This window comes from Cydia pomonella, chromosome 14, assembly GCF_033807575.1.
Source record: "Cydia pomonella isolate Wapato2018A chromosome 14, ilCydPomo1, whole genome shotgun sequence".
NCBI lineage: Eukaryota > Metazoa > Arthropoda > Insecta > Lepidoptera > Tortricidae > Cydia > Cydia pomonella.
The window spans coordinates 7,089,854-7,106,244 of record NC_084716.1 but is presented as its reverse complement, the minus strand read 5'-3'; the positions used below and the strand labels follow the sequence as shown (position 1 = coordinate 7,106,244).

At 38.6% G+C, this 16,391-nt stretch overlaps 1 protein-coding gene and 1 long non-coding RNA gene across 2 annotated transcripts; both read left to right on the top strand.

Annotated features, from left to right (window-relative positions):
* Positions 1–2,304: 2,304 nt before the first annotated feature.
* Positions 2,305–5,215, top strand: LOC133524832 (uncharacterized). The gene is made up of 3 exons (XM_061860984.1): positions 2,305–2,929; positions 4,020–4,146; positions 4,953–5,215. Exons 1-3 carry the CDS (start codon positions 2,839–2,841, stop codon positions 5,179–5,181), a joined length of 447 nt encoding a protein of 148 aa, XP_061716968.1. The 5' UTR covers positions 2,305–2,838; the 3' UTR covers positions 5,182–5,215.
* Positions 5,216–6,892: 1,677 nt separating this feature from the next.
* Positions 6,893–11,508, top strand: LOC133524833 (uncharacterized). Its single transcript, XR_009800453.1, has 3 exons — positions 6,893–8,363; positions 8,739–8,892; positions 11,042–11,508. It is a non-coding gene; the product is annotated as an uncharacterized LOC133524833 (long non-coding RNA).
* Positions 11,509–16,391: the final 4,883 nt, after the last annotated feature.

Sequence of the window (16,391 nt, the reverse complement as noted above, 5' to 3'; positions counted from 1 at the left end):
GGGTGCATACAGCAGACGGGTCCCGCCCAACCCCACTTAAGCTTAGCGGCCTTAACACCCACATCTATGATACCAGTTCTGGAGCGCAGTTCGGTGTTCCTAACCCGATCGGTTCTCCGAACTCCTAGTATGCTGCGCTCCATTGCTCGCTGGCAAATCTTGAGTCGGGACTTCTGGGCTTCCGTTAATGACCAAGATTGGGCGCCGTAGGCTAGGATAGGCAGGATACACATGTCGACGAGTTTGCGCTTTAGTGTCAGTGGAAGGTTGTCCTTCATTAGTGCCTTCATGAACCAGAAGCTCTTCCAGGCATTTTCGATGCGTCGATCGATTTTTTTAGACTGCCTGTCATCGAAGGATGCTATCTGGCCCAAGTATATGTATTCTTCGACATATTTGATATCCTGCCCATCAACCTTCACCCCACGTTTCGCGCCATTGGTCATTAACTGGGTTTTGGCCCTTCAATTATGACATCATAATTATGGTCTATGTTTTTGAAATATGCAGGTACTCTAGCCAATAGAAAATAGTTTGGAAGGCTCATTTGTAAGTAATTTGTGTCTTGCAAACAAAATGTATAATTATAGTCCCAGTAGCATCAAACAATTCGTGTGTTCTGAGCGTTAGTCAGTTAAGATACCTACTACAGCAGCTTTTCCTGATATTGGAAACTTATCACATTTACATGCATTTAAAAATAGCCTATAAAACTATGGAACAAAATTCGACAATATTCTGCATAGCATTACGACCACATTAGCTTATCGAGCGCTTGAAGCGCTTCAAAATGCTTTATGGTTTCCGTTTCCTGAGAAATGGCGTCGCTGGACCAGCAATGGACGAGTTGGATAACGTAACGACTTCATATCACTTTTGCGTTTTGAGATATTGAACCCATTAAGGGAGCACGCTCTGTTTTTATACTATAAAATCACTATTGGATTGGGCAAATCGGGTAGTAGATTGGACAATGAAGTTGTAATTATCTGCGATATGGATTTAAAAAAACACGGTGGATGGGCACACTGGGCGCTGAGGGGCATACTTATATCTCCAGAAAGTCGGGAGCACAATTTCCTACTGCTAATCAGTCCAAACCAAACGTTACTGGAAAATTTACCCTAATAATATTGCTTTGAAATTAACCTGAATTAGTTGCTATAGTAACAGTGACTATTTGGTTTTTGTTTGTTTTTATATTCATAAACTATCGCCATGCGTGTTCGCTTTCCACATAGTACCGTAGTACCTAAGCTTAGTATTACATAGCATAGATATCAAAATGTATAAATGAGCGCTATCTCGCTAACCAACTGCGATCGCAGTTTGGCGAAGAATAAAGTGGTGTCACAATGTTATGTACCTTTATGTTAAATAAAATAAAATAAAATGTATTATTGTCTTGTGTGTATGTAAGTTGCTTATTTTTGTTAATGCGTTGTGTTGTGTTGAAAATGAAGGAGGAAATGCAAGGATCGTGGACATTAAGTGATTTTTACCAATGTTTTTCGAATGTCGAATGTATTTATGTGCAGCTAAGAGCCGTATTCAGTATGTATTTTCTGGTACAACTGTTTAAATAATGATGTCAGAAAATTTTAACAATTAAAGAAATTTATCACAACCAGTTACAATGCCAGAAAACGGAACGAAATAACTGAACATACTGTGACTAGAGGAAAAAGTGTTGCTATGCTAACTAGTAGGATGGAAAAGCTGCGGAAACCTTCCAGAAGGTTGGATTAGGTTCTCGGATAATTCTGAATACCTCAAAATAAAAGAAGTATTTGAAAAATTTCCCCGATCTTTCCATGTTTTACACTTTCGCGGGGGCAGAGAGAACGTGAAAGTCAGAATGTTGGGTGTACCTAAATAAAAATAATTGAAAAGCATACCATATTTTTGTACCTAATTTGTACTATTTAGTACCTACATTTAAAAAAATTGTACCTCACGGTACGTAAAGTTATCATCAAAAAACAGTACACCCGCCATCCTGACAGTACGAATGGCGGGTGTACTTTATTACGCTATGTTCCCCTGGTTATTGATAAATTCAAAGCCAAATTTTTGTACCTTTATTGTACCTTCATATTCAATTATAATATGAGTCATTTTATTTGTGCTTTCCAAGTTTTACTCATTTTATATTTTGCTTGCTATTACAATTTTGCAGGCGTTATATTTTTTCAAGTTATCGATTTAATTTTTAAGAAAAAACGCTAAGGTACAATTATTTTTATTACGCCAGGACTTAGTACCTTTAATGTTTAATCTGTTAAGCTCAAATAACTCAGAAAATCATGTCGTGAGGTACAATTTTTTTTAAAAGGAGGTACTAAATAGTACAAATTAGGTAAAAAAATATGGTATAGTTTTCATTTATTTAGGTACATTCGCCATTCTGACTCTCACGAGAGAACAGGGAGGGCTGGGAAAGCTTTACCAGTCAAGTAAACCTAAACTGTTTTTTTTTTTTTATCAACTTTTTATTATTTATTTACATTTTATCTTCTCGGATTTTCGCCTTTCTTTCATATACATATGTCAAATTATTATTTGGCAATTCCTTTTGTCGCAAGCGGCGACAGACGCATAAAAAAAACATTTGTCCAAATAAGTAGTTATTGAGAAGAATAAAATAAAACTCTGACCAAACACGGCAAGTCAAATAAATACTTCGTGAAGCAAATTCAGACTTTACTCTTTTGCTTTAAGACCTTTTTACTATTGTAGCTGAATTAGTTAGCTGGTACATATTTGTGGTATAAAAGAGACGGATTTCTTCCAGTAATTCTGTGTGATATTAGCTTCGGTACCTACAGCTAGTTCAAAATGCTGAAGTTCGTTGGTTTCCTCGTTTTCGTGTCGGTGTCTTATGCAGCCGTAGCAAGATTCTCTACTGAGGAGAAACCAGTAGACTTAGGTAAGAGACCTACCTCTTAGGAGCCTAGCCATGATGCTAATCGTGGATAGAAAATGCCATTCGAAACTTAAATAATGTATGGAAATAGTCACATGACTTTTCGTAGCATCTGTCATCTATCCCGGTACATTTTTTTCTTTCGATTTGCGCTTGTCAGTGTACGATTGTCATCTTGGCTAGGCCCCCTGGGTAGAAAAGCCTTGGTTGTTGGTGTATTTTTTGTTTGTCTGCAATGGTGGCATTGCACCAGCCTGGCAGATTAACCTAAGTCCTAAAAGGGAGAAAAGAAAGCATATCAAACATATTATTTTACCACGCCAGCTTGTACAGGCTCTCTTTATCCTTAAAAAAACTGATGAGAAAATTGCATTTTACCCACGAGAATGGCAAAGTAAGTTGATGAAAATTTTGAGTTGAGTCTGAAGGACAAGATTGAGTCTGTTATCGTTCATATTTAATATTTTTCATATTAAAATATGTATCATATATTTAAAAGCGTTCACTTGGATTTGATTTATAACTTTTATAGTTAGTATTTTTCTTGCGTTCATGTGAAAGGAAACGCTTTTTTTGATATTATTGTTTCTTAAGGCGCTAGTGCACTTCAAATATTCGCAAAAAACGGCCAAATTTACCAAGCCGCAAAGAGAAGTATGGTATTCATAACTGACATCAATTAGCCTAAAAAGCAAAAAAGTCCGACACAGATAATTTCATTACTATTCAGATCTCTAAATTTCGTTACATTTGGCTAAGTTTTAGAGGAGGAAACAGTCGAGTACAAAACATTGTATTTTGAGATTTTTACGCAGGAGCGCGTAGTGACACTAGTGACCATGCCTATGGAGCCGATGGTCCCGGGTTCCAATCCCGGTAAGGGCATTTTGTTTGTGTGATAAACACAAATTTTTGTTCCTGAGTCATGGGTGTTTTTTTATGTATATAATATACGTAAGTATGTATTTATCTATATACGTATGTACATCGTCGCCTAGTACCCATAACACAAGCTCTGCTTATTTGGGACTAGGTCGATCTTTGTAATTCATTGTCCCCAGATATTTATTTATTAACTTATTTCATTTTTCAGCTAACCAAGAAGGATGTTATATTTCCAAGATAAACAGAGTGCTGCCATACGATGTTAACTTTTATCCAAATACCGATTGCGCAGTGTACATTTGCCAGAGCTCAAACAATGAGACACTGTATGAAACGTAAGTATCATTATAGTTTTTAGACACCTCTGACAAGACTAGTGGCGTAGCGTTCACTAATCTAGCCGTGGGCGAAACCACACCTGTGAGGCCCTTTTCAATAAATAAATAAAAATATATAGGACGTTATTACACAAATTGGCTAAGTCCCACAGTAAGCTCAAGAAAGCTTGTGTTGTGGGTACTTAGACAACGACATATATAATACTTAAATATTTCAATACATAGAAAACACCCATGACTCAGGAACAAATATTCATGCTCATCACACGTATAAATGCTCTTACCACGATTTGAACCCGGGACCATAGGCTTCATAGGCGTCACTACCCACTAGACCAGACAGATCGTCAATATGTATTCCCAAGGTAATAAAAAGGTTGGCCCGCTAAGTGCGAGGCCCTATTCGCCTACGCCTAGCTACGCCACTGGGAAAGACTTGAATTTGCGACCGTTGAAACACCAGTCCAAATCGCTTCTGCCAACTGAGCTACGGAGCCAATATAACTTGAGAATCCGTTGCCTGTTAAGATAGAATATTCTTACAGTTAGGGCCGGTACAGGTGAACTGCAACAGTAGCGTGCCGTTCCCATACAAATTGCAGTCGGATTGCAGTCCGTCTCAAGGGGCCCACTGATTACGAGTTCGCCAGACGATATCGGCCTGTCAGTTATTCACAAAAGCTGACAATCGCGAATAACTGGCAGGCCGATATCATCCGGCGAACTGGTAATCAACGGGCCTCTTTAGATGTTGCTATACGCCGGCCTACTTAATTACATATTGTACATATGTTTTTTGGCAGTTGTGGAGCAATAGCTATCAGCGATGGCTGCAGAAGAAGCGCCATAGACAACAGCAAACAATACCCCGATTGCTGTTACAAAGAAGTATGTGATAGTACCACCACCACCCCAGCTCCAGACACAACTAACGAAGGAAGCAACCAAGGATCCTCGTCGTCCCAATCTCCTATACCTCAGAACCTAACGCTGAAGCGTCGTAGGCTGCCGTTGTTAAACCAATACAATTAAACGACAGTGTCAATAAAATTCATAATGGACAGGTTGTTATAGTTTTATTTACTTATTCCTTCTATTTGAAATGAACTCTCGTAGGAACTGCGATAATACTGAACATCCTAATTGATAATCAGTCTAATATGGTCTAAGCTAAGTCTGCATCGAATGGGCTGGGCAACCGATACGACAGACATAAATACCTATCGTATCGTCACCGCGGACGACCACGATAAAGTATAAGCGCCATTACTGTTCTTGAATTTAATTATTGTGTACAAACGCGTCGCGCGTATTATGTCTATAGTCTGTCAGTAAATAATAACAAAAAAAACTATACCTACTCATCGCTTTCTTTTGGGTGCTAGTACAGTCGCCATCAAATAGACTGGAGCGGCCAAGGTGCTCAAAAACATCTGAACACACCTCTATTGTTAAGGCGTTAAGAGTGCGTGTTCAGATATTTTTGAGAACTGGCCGCTCCGGTATATCTGATGGCGACTGTAGTTACTAATGCAAGACAAACACAGTGAATTAATTGCCCCTAAGACTCCTCTATCCGTCCGTCTGTCCGTGTGTCGCCAGACCGGATCTCATGAATCGTGATAGTATTTCTGTCGCCGTTATAACAACAAATACTAAAAAGTACGGAACCCTCAGTGGGCGAGTCCCACTCGCAATTATCCGATTTTTTACATGTTATTAACTTATAGAAACGGGACTTAAATTATTAAGTTTTGCGAGACCACGGGGACAACGCCGTCCTCGAAACGTCGGAGTATTCGTTCGTTAGTCGTATTCGCGGGCTGGGTTTCCGCAACTCGACGTCGCAATTCGCGCCTATTTTGCGTGATGGTGGGTTGACGGCACTACTCCTGCCAACCCAACTCTACCAGGAAGCCTAGCAGACCCTTGATGTTGCCGACGACTTCTGGAGAGACCCCGGGGAACCGAGGTATTGTGCCCGGTATTCTGCCACCCCTGGGCATTCTAGAATGACGTGGGCGGCTGTCTCCTCCTCCTCCATGCACGCTCTGCAGAGGGGGCTATCTGTAACACGTAGGGTTAGTAGGTGTTTGTTTAGTGGGGCGTGGCCGGTTATGGCCCCAGTCAAAAGCCGGAGCTGTGGCCTCTTCAGCTGTCTCAGCCTCCTCGACAAACCGGGGTCGATTGTCGGGAGGGCCTCCTTCGCCTGCCTGCACGTGCCTAGGTTAGACCAGTACTGTTGGTGTTTTACCTTGGTGTTGCATCTCAGCATGTTCCGGAGCCAGGCATAAGGCAGAGGTATGATTGGCTCCGGTCCTGCCACCCTCAGTTCCGAGCCACCTCTCGCCAACATGTACTCGGGTGCATCGTTCCCTCGCGAGTTGCTGTGTCCCTTAATCCACTGCAGAGTTACGCTGGTGGTGGTGCTTACCTCTGACAGAGCCTTGTGGTATTCGTAGATTAGCCCTGAGGTCAAAGTATAACTTTGCAGAGCTTGTACTGACCGACTATCAGAGAGTATGAGTATTTATGTAATGACCACATTTTTGTAAATATTGAATTTCAAATATCTTTTGGCACACGTCACGTGACCAAACTCGAAACGTCATTGAAGATTCTGATGACGTCACAACTCTCGGATTGACACTGTTGACAGTTAGGCGATAAACAACAAATGACAAATGTCAGTTGACAGTTCGTATCTTCTACGTGTGTATGTAGTTATGTGTCAAACCGTAAACTGTGACGTCACACAATTTTCAAAGAGCGTTTTGGGCGCCAAAGCATCTGTCAAAATATATTTTGTTAATTTAACATATTTAAAGCCGTTTTTAGTATAAAAGTTGAATTTTAGGGCAACTTTTAGTTAATATAGAACGTAATACAAGCGTTTCAAAAAATTGGAAACAACCCTATTGCAGGCATTTTTCTGTGTCACTCTAATTACGTCTCAGTACGAGTAAAAGAGAAAGATCCCCGCAATTTGCCAATTTCGGTTATCGCGGTAGGCTTTCAGGTTTGTTTACAGAGGGCCTTACATGAATCTCGGAAATTAAAATTTTGTTATCTGCCTCTTTATCACTAGATTATGCAAGAGTGATAGAGATGAAGAACAGGAGATGCGTAAAGTGTCGCGCACCAAAAATATAAAAGTTAACTTCCGTCCATTATCCAAAATAGAGGAGCACTGTACAAGACACCAGGCTGATAAATTATTTAACAAATTACCCGAAGAGCTTAAAACAATTTCAAAATGTAATATCTACAAACACAAATTGAAACAGTTTTTGTTGAGAGGATGTTTTTATCGGTAGATGAAGTGTTCAATTTTGTTTAAGTCTTGAGTATTGTTTCTCTTGTTATTTTTTAGTATTTAAATGTTGCCGTATTTTTAGACTGATATTTATTTGTTTTTTTTTTTTTCATTTATATGATAAGTTTGTTGTTGTTTTTGTTATGTTTTTCACTTCATGTATATTCAAACACAATTCTGTATTGTTCATGAATAAAGATACTATGACTACAATGACTATGACTATTGACGAACTTCGATTTTCGCGGTTATAGCCCAGGCCTCAGACCGGACGGACCAGACCAATGTCGGGGTCCGGCACGCCCATCTGTTACAGCTTTTACTTTTGTTATCGTAGATATCGATTATCCGTCAATCGGATGTTTTCGAATGCTCCAAGCATTCTTTGATTATTTTGTTCTGTAGGAACCAAGAAAACATTAGACCTTTCGATTAAGTAATCAAATTGAATTGTCATCCCGTTGTTACGTTATTTATATCTATGATTTATATCGAATAGCATAACCAGTTTTTTTTATTTCTATAAAACATATCGGAACTTTTGCCATAGAAACACAGAAATTACCGATTAATCGAATAAACGGTATAAGTACATCACTATCAAAATTGCTCACGTCCGTTGTCCATCTCTTTCCTTATGCGTTAGAGGGAGCAAACGATATTGCTATCTCATTCCACCGGAAAGCTGTTGCGTCCCTGACGCTTCAAAATAAATCAAATCACTCCCTGTGCATTCCGTTGTCGTCCATTACGTACGTACTACGTTTTGTCTTCTTGGCTTTTGTATGCATGGTATTGTGGACCAACGACCCGAGGCCGCATCAGAAATAGTTCGCTGCGCCATTTCCTAGTTCATTCTGTACGGCTTTGGATACATAACTGGACCGCGGAAATACTAGTAAGTTTCTTTCGGACCTGTTTTATTATTCCTCATTTTTAAACTAGAATCCCCTTTTTGGTAACGTCCACTAACTAACCTACACATAACATAAGTGGTTATCTTTAAGAGAGAATAGAGAGAGCACAAAATTTCCATAAACACTTGGGTCGGTAGTAGCCCTGATGTCTTACTACACATATTTAACATAAAACTGCTTTGCGACTATACACTAAAAATTCATGTGAAGCCAAACAAAACAAGGGATATTTTTATTAGCTTTAATTTCCCCCCATTGTATGTTCCATGCTTCCAGTTTTGCATTGAAAATGGTATTTCACAGAATACCCCTTTACCTGTCATGATAAATCTGATATTTATTGTTTCTCATTCCAGCTTGGTCATCAGAATGCACAGTGAAACCAATATATGCTATAAGGATGTTTGTAACATTAAGTGTTCTAGAGGGACTACTGGACTTCAACTACTTGCTTACACATTCCGATGACAGGAGCCATCTCTGCAAGCTTCTGGAAATGTGAATTTCAAGGTATGTTTAGGCTGATTACTTTATTAAATTACTACAACAAAACCATAAAGATAAGCAAGTTTATTTGTAAGATATCTATAGATATTATAGACACAGGCTTTGTGAGATGGCTACAAATGACATTCAGCAACATGCTTTGTCCTAAATAAACCAATGATGATACCTGCAACAGGCTTTGTTATATATAAAAATAAGGTCATTATTGAATTGTTTGCAAGGTGATCTTCACATGTGAATTCTAGCTGGAACTCATAGTATAATTTTATCTGAGAAGAAGAGATCCTTTTTAGGGATAACTTTGCCTTTGTACTACACATTTATGTTCCATCTGATGTAATAAATATTTCTTTTTCTCATACAATAAAGTGTTTACTTACTACTTACTTATTAGTTTGGTTAATGTCTATATTGTAGAATTATTGTGATTGACTATGAAATAGGAATTTTCATACAATAAAAGAAGGAAAATACTTTTTTATACTATGTCAGTGACAAACAAGCATACGGCCTGCCTGATGGTAAGCAGTCTCCATAGCCTATGTATGCCTGCAACACCAGAAGAGTTACATGTGCATTGCCAACCCTAACACTCTGCACCCTCGTTGAGCTCTGGCAACCTTACTCACCGGCAGGAACACAACACTTGAGTAGGGTCTACTGTTATTTGGCTGCGGTTTTCTGTAAGGTGGAGGTACTTCCCCACTTCTAGAATAGGAGAAGGTACATGGATGCAAACAGCAAAGGAAAGAAATGGAGGAGGCCTACGTCAAAGGACGAGTTGAGGTCAATGTTGTGAAACAAAATTAATTACATTAATTGTGATAACTGAAGACTTCAATAATAAAGGCTATTTACATTACATTACATTACATTACTTCCCCACTTGGGCTTTGCTCTAGATCTGGAATGGCATCCACTGTGCTGTGCCCTACCACACAAAGCGATTTTGATTACACCATAAGTGTTTTAGATGAGGATAGGACTACTCTTACAGAAACTGTTGAGGGTTTTTAAAATTCAGGGTCCATAGTTTTTATTAAATACCTGATTGCTTTAGAAAACTATTATATAGACTAGTATAAATGGTCCGCATTTAATAAATACAACACTAGAAGGGTATGAGAGGGTAAGTTAATATGGCTGTATTAGCGGCTGCCAGCAGTCAACTATTACGGGAAAAGGTTAAATAAATATTTAGTACCTAGGTTGTTTAATGAAATAGGGTAGTTAAGAGGCAAACCTAGGTTAAGTAAGCCAGTCCTTAAAAGAGACTAAGACAAATCTTTTTCATAAGTTGTGCATGTTAGTTTTTAAGCTGTTAATTGTTTTGTTTTGGTGCATGATTCGATAATGTAAATTGAGCACTTCATTCACCAAAAAACTGGTTACAGTTTGGCAAAATCATTTGGAAGTGGGAGATATGCATTTCCTCTCAAAATTAGCAAGTGGCCTAAAGTAGTATACAGTCACTAGAATAGGTGTTTAGAAATATGTCTGCTTAGCTGTATTATCACAATAGTGACCCTGCCTATGAAGCAGATGCTCCCCAGTCCCGGGTTCAATTCCTGGTAATGGCATTTATAAATAATAAAATTCTTTATTGTGCACTACCTACTAGAGAAAAGTTCATATTACAAACAAAGGCACGACATAAATGAGTAGTTAATAACAGGCGGACTTATCGCTATAAAGCGATCTATTATTATTTATTGTGTGGTGAGCATAAATATTTGTTCCTTGGTCGTGGGTGTTTTCTATACTTTTAAGTATGTATTTATCTATATAAATATGTATATTGTCGCCTAGTATCCATAATACAAGCTTTGCTTAGTTTGGGGCAGGGTTGATCTGTGTAAGATTGTCCTCACTCCTCAGATATTAATTATTTATTTGTTTGTCCGTTTTAAAAATCTCGGGTGATTCGAGCCCGGTCATTTGTAAGACGTGCGTGGTGATATAGATCCAACACATAGAGGCTGTTTGGAGAGATTTGATGTCATGTAGAACAAATCGGAAGCGTTATTTATTTTATTATTATTATTTGTGTTTGGGCAACTTAGCTGCTGTATGGCAGTTCTGACAGGAACATTCCAATTATTGTAAATGTTGTTACCATTACTTTGCTAAACTTGTTGGTTTTACTTTCCAGAGTTGTTTGACTTCAGTGCAGATCAAGCCATGCCCAATCATATGATGTATTTTAAACTAAATCAAAATAAGGCTGCATTACATCAACTTGCTTATAGCAAACGTCAGTTGAGGCGAACAGTGGACTACAAGCTGGGACTGGACTGGAGCGAGGCCATAAGGGTTGCTGAAGATAGGAAGGCTTGGCATGAGCTTGTGAAGGCCCTCTGCACATCTGGGGTACCTCAGAACAACAACAACAATATCAACTTGTTCCTGTACCTGTAAAAAAGCCATGACCTGAAAGATGAGCAAGCAGAAAAATCATCCTTCTGTTATTCTATGGAACATGAGATGGACACTAAGACCATTAACAAAACCAGTGAAAGATTGTTACTCTAACCCTACACAAACAAAGAAAAAACCATAAGAAGATTTATCTGTTTTGGCTTGACAACAAAATTCCCGTCACGGAAAACAGGGGAATAGAAACAATGACAAAGTGAACACAGTGCCAAGTAACTAAAAAAATATGTATTTGCATTTCAATAGTCCGGAAACCATCAGTTTTATTTAGAACAGTAATAGGGAAATGGTTATAAAGTCTGTCTTGCCATGTCACTACAAATGTCTGTAGGTGCCTTTGCATCATTATCTTTCATCATCATTATGTTAGCCTCCAGTCGCCCACTGCTGAGCATAGGCCTCTCTTCGTGTACGCCACTTATCCTGGTCCTGTGCTAGTCGCATCCAGATGTGTCCCGCGATTTTTCGAATGTCATCCACCCAATGAGCCAGCGGACGCCAGGCGCTTCTTTCATCCGAAAGCGGCCACCAATATGTTAACATTTTAGTCCATCTGCCATCACTCTGCCTAGCAACATGTCCCGCTCAATTCCTTTTTAGCTTGGTAATGATGTCACCCACGTCTCGCACCGTGGTGGGGCGTCGGATCTCGACATTCCTCACTCGGTCTTGAAGTTTAATGCCGAGAATGGCGCGCTCTATGGCTTTCTCTGTTACTCGTGTTTTATGCACAGCCTGCTTAGTGAGCGTCCATGTCTCGGCACCGTATGTCATGGTGGGCAGGACACATTGATTAAAGAGGTGAGTTTTCAGGCATTGTGGAACATTAGCAGATTTCAGGATGTCCGCTAGTTTGTTAAATGCTGCCCAAACCCAGCTGGATTCTCCTGGAGATCTCCTTTTCCTGTTGTTTTTTGTCAAAAGATAGAATATGTCCAAGATACACGTATTGCTCGACCACCTCCAGTTTTTCGGCTCCCACCGTTATGGTGGGATTCGAATTGCCAGTGATGTTCGTCATAACTTTGATCTTGGACATATTCATCTTAAGACCTACTTCTAAAGAAACATGATATAGTCTTTGAATCAATGCCAATAAAGTGTGTTGCGAGGATATTAAGGACTTGCTCACCACCAGCGCGTAGTAGATTGGCTGTTATACCATCTTCACCAGAAGATTTGTCAGTTTTCATATGGTATAATGCTTTACAAACTTTATTAGCTATCATTGGTGGTATGGTATCACTATCTTTACATCTTAATTTGTATTTTAATTGTTTTTATACATTCCTTGTGAATTTGTTAATGCTAGAAAATAACTGATAAGGAATCATAGTTTGGACAGTACGAGTAAATAAACCAAAACATATCATCTGCTAAAAATGCTATTATTACTTATTAGATACAAATCAAACATTGCAATATTGTTTTTGGCCTGAGGTGCCTTTTTCTTATAAGTAGTACATTTAATCCAGTCTTTTGCAATAACGCCAGCCGACGTATATGGTGACCAACTTTACCATGGCGCTCACTAGCACCACGGTTGTAAGAGACATGTTGAAATTTTAGCGGTCCCCAATGTCCTTCTCTTTAATTTGGTGTTGGAAGCGACATCATTCTGCGCCACGATTATAGTTTTTCTCAGTGGGTTCTCTATCCTTAGAAGTGTGTACTGTTCGGTAGCTGGGTCGTATGCAGTGCAGGCTGTGAGTGGAATGTTATAAGTTAAATCTCAGTCTTCTTCGCCATGCGTTTAATTTGCATTTGGATGCGTCTAGCGTTGCCTACAGCGTTTTTTGGCTTCTAGAAAATTTCCTGTGCGAGACAATATGAATAGAAGGGGTCCTGGTCCTGACCGTGTCTCCACATTAAAACAACTCACTTCAATTCTTCATCATTTTATATTAACTCCACCAAAACTATAACATTTTTATTTCATTGACAAGTCAAATTCTTCTCTTGTTCGTCTTCTTTTGTTTCCATAGACTTATAGATAATAGAGTCAAAAAACTTAAAGAGTTTCAATATAAAATTGTGTTCGGTTATGAACAACATATGCAAAAAAAAGTTATGTCCTAATTTTCTTATTGGCTACAGGTACTAACATCATCTAGTGAATCTGGTGTGTCCGCTATATGGTGCAACACATAATCAGAGATGATGTCATGTCCTCTTGCTAAGAGAATATATTTATGTGTAATTGTCGTAAGGCTTTACTGCCTAATAGTAAGTAAGCTCTGTACTTCTCATAAAATCCCCCGTTTTTCGGAAAAATCTACTACCTCAGTGTCAGTTGCAGAAACCATGGTTAGGAACCCTCCCCGTGGTTGAGTATTAACGAAACTAAGTCTGCACTCGCTTGGGGAATATGTGGAAGTCAGATTGCTTTCGGACATTCAATTATGAAGTGACATAATTTAATGTCCGAAAGTGTCCGGACATGTTATAATATATGTGGTGTGGTCTTAACGCAAGGTTGGTTCCAGGGTGGGCTTATAAAAATATAATATTATTTGGAGCTAAATTACAAGCAGACTTGCTTGGCCATCGCTCGGAGCAAAATTAATGTGTCTTATACTTGTATCTTATTATCATGTATGATATGGAGCATTTTCTATGACAAGGACAGAGTTTGGCTTAAGCCTTGACAGAAGTCAGCCGCTCTTCAAAATGTTGAGAATTCATTTCTTTATGAAGTCCATTGCGCCACTCTCCGGTTGCGCCAGTGTTTCAGGTAGCTTTTACCTTGATTTCAGACATGTCGACGTTGGTTACATTGGTCTTGTTCGTGGATTAACATCCAATATTGAAAAATTAACATACAATCCAAGTCGTGATTTCTAAGTACCTATTCTATATTTTATGCGTGTTTGCGAAATCTATAAAAAATAACGCTTGCCGCGTGTCGTGGCATATTTTGTACAGTCAAGCTATAAGATATTTTTGGCCAGAGTACAAAGAAGTAAGGTACTAAAGTGTAAACATATCTTTGACGTCGCACATAGGGGTAAATTCACGATCTACGGGGCCAAAATTATTTTTGCGGTATTTTGTATTTTTCAACGTTTTACGAAGTTGAAACAACTGTTTCATAATATTTTTATTTGTTTATAGGGTATTTTTTTCAAAATTCTACTGATATGTAAAATTTCGACATTGCACAAAAGAGGAAAAAAAAATGTAGTAAAATGTGTATAATAATTTATTACTGCAATAAAATCAGTTACCATATTAAGCTACAGTCTCTGCTATTATGTTTTCTTCTTCGCTTCCAGAAGAGCACTCTGGGTTCGGATCGGCAGGCAATAACAATTCTATCGTCTCTGGCAGGATAGTACTGTGCTTTCTTTTTTTTTACTTTTCTCCTGCAGCTCAGTAAGGGGTCGGAACTCGAAAGTAAGCGATTCAAAATATCCGTGTTGCAGCTTTTACTTCACTTCTTTCGCTTAACTCTTCAAAATGTTTGCACGGCCGGCCTGGTCGGTTTGCTGGACTTTCAGCAACGGGAATCGCGAAAGTGCCTTCTAGCCAAGAATGATTGTTTTTTTATGAATCTGTCTTCTTTATGCTGAGCTTTACTCCATCTAGTCTTCAATTCTGACTTTAAATAAGCAAAATTGCTTTTAAATAATTCTATTTGATCATTAGTGCAGCCTTCAATAGAAAAAAGATGATCTCTTAAGGAACACAGTTTTCCTTCCACTGTGGGTAAACTTTTACTTCTGAAGAGATCAAATATGTGTTTTCTAGTCACGATCTTCTTTCCTGACGTATTTGGTACATCTAAAACAAATAAACATGTCGATTAAACGCAATACAAAACAAGTTTATTTTTGAGTAAAATGACACATTGTTTAGTTTTTTTTTGTTAATGTGAGTGTAAGTTTGCCTTTTCCTTGTTCTGGCGATCCATTTACGCTGTCAAATAATTCGTCAACAAATAAGAAGACCGCAGCTGTTGCCTCCATCGTTTCTGGTGGCTTATTCACTCATCACTCACTTGTCTGAAAAGTAGGTAGGTATATACAATGATACTAACAAAAACTATGCGTACTTACGCTTTACATTATACGAGGCCTATAATGGAAAGCGCAAGTACGCATGTGAATGTGAATTATTTAGGGACATTCCCTATACAATACATACATACAATTTTCGCATTTGGGTAACTGAATTTGTCATTTTTTAATCTCTTGTACTTCCTATTTTTTTATTGACCCCTTGATGTTTATTGGTCACATTCATCACATTTAAGTTTTTTCGTTATATATCTGCATACGTAACCCTCCGTGTTCGTGGATGTTTGTTTATTCAACCTCTCCGTTATGACTCTTGGAAGTCGTTCTGTCCCGACGGGTCGAAGTGAGTGAGAACGACGAGGGCGGAAAATTTCTGGGCCAGGTTTCTTTTTCATCCTGAGATGCGGTAGCCAAAAAAAGGTTACTTAAATTAATTAAAGTTTCGTCGTTGTTGCCTTCACAATACATAGATATATATGGAGTCAATATATTTGAGAGAACACTTAAAATGGTTTATGATAGTGTTTGGACCTGGATTTACATTTCTGTAATTAATTTTCAATTTGATCCTGGTTGATATAACGACCGTAAAAGTGTTCGACTTTTTATTTTGAGAATAATATTTTTGACAAACCCAGGAAGCTCTTTATTATCGCGATCGATCCTTCTAAGCGTGGAATGCTACATGTCTTGGCTGGCAATAACGTCTCGCCAGTTTGCTACTGTGGCCTATAAATGTCGGGCGATCCATTTACGCTGTCAAATAATTTGTCAAAAAGACGACTGCAGTTGTTGTCTCCATCGTCTTTTGTGGCATATTCACTCGCTTACCTAAAAAAAGTAGGTACGTATTTTTTTTTTGTAATTAGTTGCGCGCGGTTCCCGCTCCATTTTTAGGTTGTCCTGAATTTTGTTGCTCATCTCTGGATTTTCATCTAAAGGCGCCAAAACAACCGTTTAGATATGATAGTTTTAAACCTGAAGAAAATATAATTTGCTGACCATTCCGATATAGGTAACTGATTGAAAAAGACTACCGGTTCCGAC

What these genes read in the sequence shown, in the direction of transcription:
- LOC133524832 (XM_061860984.1), top strand. Translation starts at nt 2,839, where the DNA reads ATGCTGAAGTTCGTTGGTTTCCTCGTTTTCGTGTCGGTGTCTTATGCA. An exon ending in GGAGAAACCAGTAGACTTAG is followed by an intron (nt 2,930 to 4,019) that starts GTAAGAGACCTA and finishes TTCATTTTTCAG; the next exon opens with CTAACCAAGAAGGATGTTAT. An exon ending in AATGAGACACTGTATGAAAC is followed by an intron (nt 4,147 to 4,952) that starts GTAAGTATCATT and finishes GTTTTTTGGCAG; the next exon opens with TTGTGGAGCAATAGCTATCA.